At 47.0% G+C, this 13,080-nt stretch overlaps 1 protein-coding gene across 1 annotated transcript in view; it reads left to right on the forward strand.

Annotated features, from left to right (window-relative positions):
• Positions 1 to 13,080, forward strand: part of RANBP10 (RAN binding protein 10) — a 55,202-nt gene that overhangs the window by 10,662 nt on the left and 31,460 nt on the right. The window contains exon 3 of the mRNA XM_004583957.3: positions 8,012 to 8,064. Coding sequence (XP_004584014.1) covers positions 8,012 to 8,064 — 53 coding nt within the window. The remainder of the gene's footprint in view (positions 1 to 8,011; positions 8,065 to 13,080) is intronic.

Consider the following 13,080-nt stretch of genomic DNA (forward strand, 5'->3'; position numbering starts at 1 on the left):
TTTATTCTCCCTGTAGATAATATCTTCTAATCTTCAAAGCATACATAGGTTCTTTCACACCTGACACATTGTACACTTTACGGATAGACAGTAAAGACATGCAGACGCAGGTTTAAACAAATGCAAGGCTATTGTACGTATGTTTTACAGGTATTAGTAGAGCAGAAAACAGAAACCTTTACAGATACTTCAGGCAGAAAAGGGCTAATACATTTATGTTAATACATTAAAATGGACTTAGATGCTTGCAAAATTGTTGGGACTTAGAGTGTCCATGTGATGGTAGGGTGGCCCAGGTAACAAAATAATGAAAGAGACCGGATAAAATGTGACAGAATGGCAAACTGAAGGTTAGTTTCTGGGTGAGGACCTGTAGCACTAGAATTAAAGAGAATGTCTGAGGAAAGCCACTGATTGTGGCCATATCCAGTTGTGCTTCAGTTCTGTAATTACATAAGGCCAGAGAGGTGAAGAGTAGGGCCCATAGTCTGCCACGTGCGGGCTCTGGTTGGCATGCTGAGTAACCTTGCTCTGTGGTTAAGGGCAGTGGTTTTGGTGTTTGAATGTGGCTCCTCTGGAAAAATCCAGGTTTAGTACTTGGGACTTTGTCAGCCTTTTGGAAAAGGAGCCCAGATTACAGGGCGTGAGTAACCTACCTCTGACCACCCACATGGCTCTTCTCTCTGCTTCTGGTTGGTGAACTCTGGCTGCTTTGTTGGTGCTGGTAGCACTGGGTATGTAAGGGTCTCTTGACCCATGCTCAGAAGGATCTCTTGACCCTGTTTTCACTTTAGCACATTCTGAAGGTTTTGCCATGTTGCTAGTTTTTCTTGCATAGTGGTAGGACCATGTCAGTTTGTCTCTGAAAAGACCTTGCTTTCTGGGTCTGGCGTGATGGTCTAGCGGCTAAAGTCCTCATCTTGAACACACTGGGATCCCATATGGGCACCGGTTCTAATCCTGGTGGCTCCACTTCCCATCCAGCTCCCTGCTTGTGGCCTGGGAAAGCAGTCAAGGATGGTCCAAAGCCTTGGGATTCTGCACCCGTGTGGGAGACCCGGAAGAGGTTCCTGGCTCCTGGCTTCAGATCGGTGCAGCACTGGCCGTTGTGGTCACTTGGGGAGTGAATCATCGGACAGAAGATCTTCCTCTCTGTCTTTCCTCCTTTCTATATATCTGATTTTGCAATAAAGATGGATAAATCTTAACAAAAAAAAAAAAAAAAAAAAAGACCCTGCTCCCTGAGGGGACCAGTACAGAAGTGGGCTGAGTAGTTGACTGCATGATTTCTGGCAGAAGGGTTAGGGCTGGGGTTATGGTGGACTGGTAGCTTTGAGTAGACTCCTCAGACTGTGATAACAGTCTCCAATTGAGGGGCCAGCATTATTGTGTAGTAAGTTAAGCTTTCACCTGTTATGCCACCATCCCATATTAGCAAGTTCAAGCCCTGGCTGCTCTGCTTCCAATGCAGCTCCCTGCTGATGGGCCTGATAAGGCAATGGTTGATGACTATGGTAGTTGGGCCCCGATTATCTGTATTGAAGACCTGGATGAATTACAGTTACAGACGCCTAACTTTGGCCTGGTTAGCCCTAGCCCAAGCAATTGCAGCTATTTATGGGGGTGAATGAGCAGGTGAAACATTCTCTTCGTCGTTCCCTCACTCTTACTCTTTCAAATAGAATAAATCAATATTTTCTTTTTTTTTTTTTCAAGATTCATTTATTTTTTACAAAGCCAGATATACAGAGAGGAGGAGAGACAGAGAGGAAGATCTTCTGTCCGATGATTCACTCCCCAAGTGACCACAACGGCCGGCACTGATTGGAAGTCAGGAGCCAGGAACCTCCTTCGAGTCTCCCATGCAGATGCAGGGTCCCAAGGCTTTGGACCATCCTTGACTGCTTTCCCAGGCCTCAAGCAGGGAGCTGGATGGGAAGCGGGGCTTCCAGGATTAGAACTGGTGCCCATATGGGATCCCGGGAGTGTTCAAGACTTTAGTCACTACTCTATCGTGTTGGGCCCATCCATTTTAGCAGTATTTTTTTTTTAAGTTTTTTAAAGATTGATTTATTTTTTTATTGGAAAGGCTAATACACAGAGAAGGAGGAGAGACAGAGAGGAAGATCTTCTGTCTGTTGATTCACTCCTCAAGTGGCCGTTAACAGTCAGAGCTGAGGTGATCTGAAACCAGAGGAGGAGCCTCTTTCTGGTCTCCCACGCGGGTGCAGGGTCCCAAGGCTTTGGGCCGTCCTCGACTGCTTTCCCAGTCCACAAGCAGGGAACTAACTGGGAAGTTGGGCTCCTGGGACACAAACTGGCACCCATGTGGTGTCCTGGTGTGTGCAAGGCGAGGATTTAGGCACGAGGCTACTGTGTTGGGCCCAAGTTGTTTCTGTTTTGTTGTGTAGTTTCGAGTTTACAGATCTTTTACTTATTTGATTAAATTTTTTGAAAGTTTATTTATTTATTTTTTAAAAGATTTTATTATTATTGGAAAGCCGGATATACAGAGAGGAGGAGAGACAGAGAGGAAGATCTTCCATCTGATGATTCGCTCCCCAAGTGAGCCGCAACGGGCCGGTGCGCGCCGATCCGAAGCCAGAAACCAGGAACCTCTTCCAGGTCTCCCACGTAGGTGCAGGGTCCCAAAGCCTTGGGCCGTCCTCGACTGCTTTTCCCAGGCCACAAGCAGGGAGCTGGATGGGAAGTGGAGCTGCCGGGATTAGAACCGGCACCCATATGGGATCCCGGGGCATTCAAGGTGAGGACTTTAGCTGCTAGGCCACGCCGCCGGGCCCTGAAAGTGTATTTTGTTCTTTTTGTTTTTATTTGAAAGAATTTGGGATAGGAGAAATAAAGAGAATTGCATTCCCTGTTGCTCTCTCAGGTGCATTAGCAGGAAGCTGGATTAGCAGTGCAGCAGGCTGGACACAAAGTGGAGCCTGTATGGGATGCCAGTTTTTTCTGGTGGTGGCTTTACATGTTACTCTGATGTGTTAGCTCTGGTTTGCTGCCACATGGAGTATTTTTACATCTGTATTGTTAAGTGATGTTGGTTTGTCATTTTCTTTTGATGCCCTCTTGGTGACTTGAAAAAAAATTAATTTATTTTAATCAAAAGACGGAGTTGCAGAGAGCGAGAGACAGAGATCTTCCTTCTGCTGGTTCATGCCCCAAATGGCCGCAGTTATTGAGACTGGCCAAAGCCCGTAGCCAGGAGCTTCATCCAAGTCTTCCACGTGAATGCAGGGGCCCTCGGCCTTGGGGCATCTCCTACTGCTTTCTGAGGTGCATTAGAAGGGAGCTAGATTGGAAGTGGAGCATCTGGGACTTGAACCAGTGCCGATATGGCAAGGCAGTACTGCAGGAGACAGCTTAACTCACTGATCCTCAGTGGTGGCCCCATCTTGGGGGTGTTTTGATAACTGTGCAGGGTCATGTCCACTTTCATTAGGCATTGTTTTGGCAAGAGCTGAAGTCTGTAAGTCAGAGCTGGGCAGCAGCTTGGATACTCTTTGGTTCAGCCTCTCCTTTTCTGATAGGGAACCTGAGATGTGGGTTGACATCCATGACTCAGGTTCCTGAAATAGGCTGGAGTGCCTGGGACTGCCTGTCCAGTCCAGGTCAAGGGTTGTCTCTAGCATCCTGTGATTCACCCTGTAGTGAATCGTTCCTATCCTTTTAAAACTCTTTTGAGAGTTTCCCTTCAGGTGGCTGGGAACAATCTTCAGGCTTGTTGCTAAGGGATTCCCTGTGTGGGCACTCTCAGCTCTTTCTTGAGACTGGATGAGAATGCATAGAGCACAGCAAGGGGTGGGCTCTTCTTGCTTCTGCTTGCCCCAGCCTTAAATGTATCTTGAGAGGTGAGAGTCGAGGACTCCTGGTCTCTGAGGTCTCATTGCCAGGGCCTACCAGGCAGGTTCAGTGAAGGGAGAGCTAAAGGGGCAGAGCCAGGTTCATCACACTGCAGGGCTGCTGAGCACACGTGCTGTGTCTTGCTGTATGAGCTGGGGCTCGGTAGAGGTTAGGACTGTTTCTGCTTTCTGGAAATGTCTTCTTCCCATGCAGCCTCTGTCCTACTGGTAGCGTTCAGGGAGCTTGATATACTGAGGAGCCAAGCAGAAAAGCCAGGTTCCCCAGTGTGTCCCACTGTCGCAGTCCCTGAGCTGACCCAGGGAGACTGATGGGTGAGAGGCAGCACTTTAGGATGTGGCCCTGTGATAACTCTTCTTCAAAGGGACTTTTTTTCCCTCTTTCTCTTTTTTCTTTCTTTTTCCTCCTTCCTTTTTTTTCAAGATTTATTAATTTTTATTGCTAAGTCAGATATATAGAAAGGAGGAGAGACAGAGAGGAAGATCTTCTGTCCGATGATTCACTCTCCAAGTGACCACAACGGCCGGCACTGATCGGAAGTCAGGAGCCAGGAACCTCCTTCGAGTCTCCCATGCAGATGCAGGGTCCCAAGGCTTTGGACCATCCTTGACTGCTTTCCCAGGCCACAAGCAGGGAGCTGGATGGGAAGCAGGGCTTCCAGGATTAGAACCGGTGCCCATATGGGATCCCAATGTGTTCAAGACAAGGACTTTAGCTGCTAGGCCACGCCGCCGGGCTTTCTTTCTCTCCTTCCTGCCTGCCTGCCGTCCTTCCTCCCTCCCTCCCTCTCTTTCTTTCTTCCTCTCTCCCTCCCTCCTTCCTTCTTTCTTTCCTTCCTTCCTCACTCTCTTTCTCTTTGTCTGTCAAGACTTTTAGCATTTTTTATTGGGAAAAGACAGATTTACAGAGAGAAGGAGAGAGATTGTTTGTTCACCGGTTCACTCTCCAAGTGACTACAAAGGCCAAAACTGAGCCAATCTGAAGCCAGGAGCTTCCGCCGGGTCTCTTATGCTGGTGCAGGGTCCCAAGGCTTTTGGCTGTCCTCAACTGCTTTCCCAGGCCACAAGCAGGAAGCTGGAAGGGATGTGGATTAGCCAGGACACGAACTGGCACCCATATGGGATCCTGGCATGTGCGAGGTGAAGATTTAGTCACTGAGCCCTTGTGCTGGGTTTAAAAGTGACTGTGATTTAAAAAAGTAATTGGTATTAGGGCTGGTACTGTGATACAGTGATTGAAGCTGTTCCCTGCATTACAGATTTTCTTGTGGGCATCAGTTCAAGTCATGGCTGCCCTACTTCTGATTGAGCTCTCTGCTAGTGTACCTGGGGGAGCAGCAGGAGAAGGCCTAAGTGCTTGGACCCCTTGCTGCTCCTCCATTTTGCTCTGATGTGGTCCAACAGCACCCACTTTCTGCGCTCTCTCCAAAGCCTGGCAGGAGAGTGGAAGTAGCTCCACTTTCTACCATTATTCTAACAGTGAAGGATAGGAACTGGGAAGTGAGGCCAGCTTATGACCCTCCTGTCGTGAGAGCTTGCCTCTTGTCCCTCTGCCCTTAATAGGCTGTGTGACCTCTCTGGCCAGTGATATTTCTACAGCAGCCATTTCCTGCTGTAAAAAAGGAAGGAACAAATCCTTTCTTTCTTAATCCAGGGTAACTTTCTCCCCAAGTTCCTCAAATGTATCCTGCTGCCTGTAAGGAAAGCACCAGGGAATGGGCATGTTGGGATGCTCTGCTGCTCTGTGGATTCTGTCGCCAGGTTGAGGAGTGGGAGTCCTTGTTGTCTCCCTCTAGGCAGTCTGTCAATGTTCTAGCATAGCCTGACCCATTATCAGCATGGGGACAAATGCTCATCTCTCTCATCCACAAAGCCAAGTGAACAGTCACTTTTATGCCTTCAAGAATGGCCTGCTTTGTTTCACCCGAGCCTGAAGAGTCTGCAGTGCATGAGTTAGTGGACAGAGCCAAGTTCAACACCAGTCATCCACCATCAGCCTTGTCAGCCCTGTGCCCAGGTGTTCCTTATCTGATCCTGGTGAATGCTTGTCTGCAGGGCTATCCAGACTTGTGACAGTAGCTGACAAAGCAGACTCTGATGCCATGTGACGTGCCCTTGGGCACATGGTGAGCTCAGGGGCAGAGGTGAGATTTGTCCATGCAGGTATGTTTGTGTGACCTAAATGCCAGGTCTAGAGCAGGATAGGAGAGTGCTTACTGCTGACTGGCTCCAGCATTTCCATCTGGGTCTCAGAGACTTGAGTCTCCTTTGTTGACTGGTTGTGCTGAATTAATTAATTAATTAATTTTAAATTTTGATTTATTTGAAAGGCAGAGAGATAGATATCCAGAGCTTGGTTCACTCTCCAGTTGCCCTTAACAGCTAAGTTTGGGCCAAAGCTCAGAGTCTCGAGCTCAATCCAGGTCATCTAAGTTGATGAGAAGGATCCAGCCATTTAAGCTGTCAGCTGCTTTCTCCAAGGGTATGCATTAGGAAGCTAGGATCTAGAGTGGAGCCAGGACTTCACCCAGGCACTTGGAATGTGATTATCTCAAGTCGCATTTTATGCAGTATATTCACCTCTTACTGTGTTATGAAAGGTATTGGTGGGTCTGGGCTCTAGCACCCAACAGTAAGAACTGCATTAGTGTGGGCTGGTTGGGCAGGGCAGGGCAGTGCTACTCTACCTGCCAGGACAGGAGACGGGCCAAGTCACACTAGGCCAAGAACCCACCAGTATGTGTGAGATCTGCCACTGGAAGGTGACCTGGTAGAGGAGCTTGGGGAACTCCTCTGTCAGGATGCAGTCCCTGCATGTGAGTACAAGAACCAAGTCTGGGAGCAGGCCAGACCAGGCCAGGTTATAATACCCGCTGATGTACGTGAGTGTCAGGCTGGGCTAGGCAGGAGCCAGGAGCTTCCTCCCATGTGGGTGCAGGGTCCCAAGGCTTTGGGGCATTCTCTACTGCTTTCTCAGGCCACAAGCAGGGAGATAGATGGGAAATGGAGCTGCCGGCATTAGAACCAGTGCCCATATGGGATCCCAGCACGTTCAAGGCAATGACTTTGCTGCTAGGCCACAGTGCTGGGCCCCAGCATGCCCAGTTGTTCATGAGGGACATGACATCCAGTTCATTGAGGGCTGCAGAGGATGTTTAGTGCCAGGGAGGGCAGAACAAATTGGACAGCTCTCCTGGCTAAGCCTTAACAGTGAGTATCTGGATGCATGGAGACTCTAAGGTGAACTATGTCAGCCAATGGACCTTGGGAAGATTTGCTGAACATTGGAGCAGTGAAATCAACAGCAACTCTGGACTATTGAAACCACCTAAGCAGTGCCCTTGGAACATGCTCCGCTTTGGGCATTCTGGGATGACACTGGGCAGCCGTCCCTCATCCCTAGGTACTGATGCAGTTGGACTGCTGGGAACGGTCTTCTCCACTTTCCCCAGATGCAGGAAGAAAAAGAGATTGGAAACAGTTGTCTCATCTACTTTCCCCCAATCCTTAACCTTCTCCACCTTAATTGGTGGTCCACAAGGGCATGCATCCGTCTTAATTATGTAAACATCATCAAAAATAGAATAAGTTTATTATTAGAAAAAAATAAGTGTGGGACTAGTGCCATGGGAAAGCATTCTAAGCTTTTGCCTGTGGTGCCAGCATCCCATAAGGGTCTGGGTCAAGTTCCAGCTGCTCTACTTCCCATCCAGCTCCCTGTTTATTGTCTGGGAAAGCAGCAGAAGATGACTCAAGTCTACCCATGTAGGTTCACTCCCCAAGTGACTGTAATGGCTGAAGCTGAGTTGATCTGAAGCCAGGAGCCAGGAGCTTCTGCTGCCTTCATTAGAGCCACGAAACCAACACAGCAGAATCCGGGATTTCAGGTCACTTTCTCAATAGCTAAGGCCCAGATTCATAATTCCATACACACTTTTTTTGGTTCCTCCAGCTATACGAGATAGTAAGATATTTTTATAAGGAAATAAAATGTAAAGATTCTCCAGCCAATTCTAATATGTTGAAAGTGCTCTTTATTCATTGCTTTCTGTCATCCTGTTTCATATCAGTGACTATTGAAGAAAGGGAGCTGAGTAATCATTTGCTAACATTTTGTATGTGTGCTTGTTTTGAAGGTACATGGGAATAGGACTCTCGGCTCAAGGCGTCAACATGAACAGACTTCCTGGTGAGTCACTGTTCAAGCGAGCATTTGTTTTGCTCTGCTCCATTGGAGTCACAGTGGCAGCTGAGAGGCTGGGGAGGACTGTGTTGACTCCACCGGCCTCAGGCCCATTGAATGGAAGATCCTGAGAGGTGGCCATTGGGCTGCGCGGTGTGGGTTTCCATTTCAAAAATGAATTGGCAGATGATTGTTCCTCATGGAATTTGAACTATTTGCCATCAAAACCAGGTGACCCGAGCTTGCTCCCACTGGGGGTACACCTAAGAACTTCTCTCTGCTATTGGCTTTTGCTGGCTGGCTGGGGACTCAAGATGTTACCAAAAGGTGTACACTGGCAGCCTGGACTCATTTGTTACTTCACCAAGTTAAAGATCAGACTCAGCATGGTTGAGGTGATTCCTTCCTTCCATTTTTTTTTTTTTTTTTAAGATTATTTATTTGAAAGAGTTACAGAAAGAGAGACAGATCTTCCACTGCTGATTCATTCTCCAGATGGCCACAGTGACTGAGACTGGGTCAGGGTGAAGCTAGGAACCAAGAACTTCAACCGGGCCTTCTCTGTGAGGGGTGGCAGAGGCCCAAGTACTTGGACCATCTTCCATTGCTTTTCCTAGGCCGTTAATAGGGAGCTGGCTTGGAAGTTGGAATAGCTGGGATATGAACGCACCCATAGGGGATGCTAGTGTCACAGGCAGCAGGTTAATTCACTATGCCACAATACTGACCCTGGTGATAAGTATAGGAAATCTCAAGCTTTCTGAAAATTTTGTCTTACATACTTGAAATGGCATGCTCCTGTTCATTTTTTCCAGGTTTTACATTGTGTTTTACTTAATACATTTCGTGTAAGTGTTTTAAAGTTGTGACATTCTCTTGATCAAATAGTGATTGAGATCCCTTTAATTTGTCAGCTGGGCTATGTTGTAGAATAGCTTAAAATTACATGTATGATATCTGTTCCCTTTATATAAATGCATAAGTAATTTAAAAAAAGCCCAGACTAGCTGGGACCCAAGCCCCTCCAGCGTGGGATGCAGGTGTCCCAAGCAGTGATTTAACCTTTGTGCCTAATGTCCGTCCTGCATCCCTTCCTTTGCCTTGTGACTGTATTTTCCTCATAGTCTAGGTGTGATTATATAATTTTTGCTAATTAAACTAGGTGCTTATTTTTAGAAATATCTTCTAAGTCTTATTTTATCCACCTCTCACAGATTTTGATAGGTTCTTTTGGTTTTTCATTTTAAGGTGTTTTTATTCTGTACTGAATTAGGCTTACTAATTCAGGTTGTATTGGCAGTGGACTGCTGTATAATTTTACATGATTAAACACTATTTAATTGTGTTTAATTGTCTGAGTCTGGCACCATTCTATTATAATTAGGAAATTAGCATAAAATACATTTGCTAAAATACATAGGTACAAAGTTGTTCCTGATCCATCATACAGTTTCCCAGACATGTATTTCTTATTGATTTATGCTTTATAGTTTATTAAGAGTAGAAACATTTCAGAAATTATGTCACCTTGGGTCTCCTGCTGAGCCAGGAGCTTTAGATTAGAGATATGAACAGATATGACTGATAGCTGGGGTGCTGAGCAGGAAAGACAATGGGTGGGATTTTTGTTTTTCTTTCTTTCTCTCTTTTTTTTTTTCTTTTTTTTATTTGATAAGTTTCATTTATTTTGGAGCCTGACACATTGGTTTAATGGCTAAATCCTCCCTGCAAATGCCAGGATCCCCTAAGGGCACCATCATGTCCTGGCTGCTCCACTTTGCACCTAGTTCCCAGATTTTGACCTGGGAAAGCAGTAGAGGATGTCCTTAAGCCTTGAGACCCTGTACCTGCATGGGAGACCTGAAGAAGCTCCTAGCTCTTGGCTTTGGATCAGCTCAGATCCAGCCATTGCAGTGAACCATGAATGGAAGAGCTTACTCTCTCTCCTCTCCGTAAATCTGATCTACCTTTCCCATTAAAAAAAAATTTGCAAAAAAAGTTATTTTGGTTGGAAAGGCAGAATTACAGAGAGAAGGATAGGGATAGAGAGATTTTGCATTTGCTGGTTCACTTCCCAAATGGCCACAATGGCTGGAGCTGAGCTGATTACAAAGTCAGGAGTCACAAGCTGCTTCTGAATCTCCCATATGGGTGCAGGAGTGCAAAACTTGAGCCATCTTCCTCTGCTTTTCCAGGCCATAAGCAAGGGTGCTAGATCAGAAGTGAGCAGCGGTACATAAAATGTCATATGGAATGCTGGTGTCACACAGGTTGAGATTAGGCTGCTACACAATAGTGGCAGCCGCAATAGGTGGGATCTTTTTTTTTTTTTTTTAAATATGTATTTTTATTGGAAAAGTAAAGTAGATTTAGAGAGAGAAGGAGAGACAGAGAGAGAGATTTTCCATCCACTGGTTCACTCCCCAAGTGGCCGCAGTGGCTGGAACTGAGCCGATCTGAAGCCAGGAGCTAGGATCTTCTTCTGGATTTGCTATGTGGGTGCAAGGACTCAAGGCTCTGGACTGTCCTCGACTGCTTTCCCAGGTCACAGCAGGGAGCCTGATGGGCATTGGGGCCACCGGGACATGAACCAGTGCCTATATGGGATCCTGGTGGATGCAGGCTATTATGCTAGGCCCAAGAGGTGGGATCTTAATATTGGATTGACCAAGGCAAAGTGCAAGAACCAGAGCCTAGGGAAGGTGGTGCTGCTGAGTGTGGGTAACCGGGACAGGAAGTGGAAGTCCCTGTCTTGCCCACTGCCTGCAGACATGGACGTGGAATGTTGGCCTGACTGGTTCCGCCTTTCCCATAGAGAGTGGGGCTATGGGTCCTGCTGTGCCTGTTGAAATGTGACACTGTCTTGCCAGCCTCAGGCAGGCATCTGGCAGTCTGGATTGTGTTTGATGGAAGCTGAGGAATCAAAGCCATGCTTTGGTTGGTGTTTGTGCAAGACAAGTTTGCACACCTGTATCAACAGGTACATAGCAGTGGTGCATGCCTCGTGCTAGTAGCTGGAGTGTACGCTGATTTTCCTTGTTGTTTTTCCTTGCCTGATGTGTTTGTTTCTCAGGATTTTTGGGGCTGCATGTTGCAATGTTGAGTGTTCAGTGCTTGCCTTCTTGGACTCCCAAAGAGAAAATTTTAGAAGAAAAAAATGAACTAGTGCTTGATCGATCGATCGATCGATCTTTTTTTAAGGTTTATTTCTTTTTACTTGAAAGAGATACAGAAAGAGGGGGAAAGATGGAGAGAAAAATCTTCCACCCACTGGTTCGCTTCCCAAATGGCCTCGATGGGCAGAGCTGAGCTAGTCCAAAGCCAAGAGCTAGGACCTTCTTCTTGTTCTCTCATGTAGTGCAAGGGCCTGAGGACTTGAGCCATCCCGGACTGCTTTCTCAGTGCATAAGCAGGGATGCCACTGTTGCAGGCAGAATATTAACCTGTTGAGCCATGGTGATGGGCCCTTTCCTCGTGTTTTTGTTTTGCCAAGAAGTGAGCATATCATTGTATCATTGTCACTTGGGCCAGAGATAGGGAGGAGAGGGAGGATCGGCAAACCCCTTAGGAGGTAAACCAGTGGAGTTGGTGTCCTCAGAGCAGTGAATGATGGGGCTACAAGCCCCTGGCGGTGTGCTTCTAGAGTGGTGGGGACTATTTAGTAAAGCGACCTGGCGCTGGCCTTTTTGGTGCTGAGTCTCAGAGTCATCAGGAGCAGGAAGGAGAGCACAAGTTGAGCAGGCCTCATCTCGGTCAGCCCAAGCAAAGAGGTTCATGCAGAAAGTCCAGCATGGCCTGCTGCTGCCGGGCCCTTTCAGCCCTGACCCCATACCTGTAGTTGCACTGTCTACACTGCCTTCCTGCTACCCAGCTGTGTCCTCGGGTTCGGAGCTCCTTGGGACTCAGAGCATATCTCTCTGTCAGCACTCCCCTGAGGCAAGCTCAGGGCCTGGCGTGATGCTTGTGGGATGCAGACAGAATGAGGCGGTTCCTGCTCCCCTGTGAAGGGCTTGTGTAATCCAAGTGTGTTCCAGAACCAGTCAGGAGTGAGGTCCCATTGGCCTGCAGACTGTCTTCAGCTTGAGGGAGCCTGCACGTAGAGCTCAGCTTCCCCTACTGATAATGTTTGTGGGGGCTTTGGAGTGATCTGTTCTTGCTGTATGTTAGGGCTCAATGTCATTGAATCAGCTGTTGGCTTACATTTGGTCATACGGGGAAATGGGCCTTGAGGCTCTAAACAGCCTGAAATAATGTTGCTCACTGTTTAAGAATGTAAAATAGAGCCATGCTGTCTGCATTTGCATCCTGGTAGCTGTTTACCTTGAGTAGATTATTTAATTGCCCATGCCTCAGTTTCCCCATCTGGAAATGATACTTGTAGCTTACTCATGGCTAGGGTGGTTAAAAGGAGTAAAGAAGTTAATTTCTTTGAATATTCCCTGACACAAAAATGAGGTACATAAATAATAGCTTGGTGTTTTTTTCTCTCTCCCTGAAGAAGGAAGTACTTGAACATATTTAAAATTTTTATGAATATTTGTGTATCATTGTGGAGTTAGCTATAATCAGAATGACACATTCTCTCAAGTGCTTATATTTTCTGAGTTTGATGGACATGTTTAGTATATGTTAGCTGGAGTGGAATTATGGGAGAAGATGGTACCACTGTTAAGATTTCTAGTGTTTTCTTGTCAGTTGCAGTGGCTCAGTAAAGACATCTTGGCCTCCAGGGCTGTCAGGGGCAGACGGCAGGCCCTCTGAGGTCTCACTTGGTCCCCAGGGCAAATGAAAGCAGAGAGCCCCGGAAGTGAGGCTGTGGTGCTCAGACTTTCCTAGGAGTATATGGGTTTGTCTGAGCTTGCATGTCTGAGGTTTCTGTTGGAAGATGGGGATTTTTGATGTTTACCTGTCATGAGGTGTTTTTGGCCTCCTTAAGTATAAAGTAAAGGAACAGGTGTGGCACTCAACCAAGGATTTCTGAACCCTTAGTTGAATGGCTTGGTGGTAGGGCAGGGCGATTTG

This window comes from Ochotona princeps, chromosome 16 (assembly GCF_030435755.1).
Source record: "Ochotona princeps isolate mOchPri1 chromosome 16, mOchPri1.hap1, whole genome shotgun sequence".
NCBI classification, from domain to species: Eukaryota; Metazoa; Chordata; class Mammalia; order Lagomorpha; family Ochotonidae; genus Ochotona; species Ochotona princeps.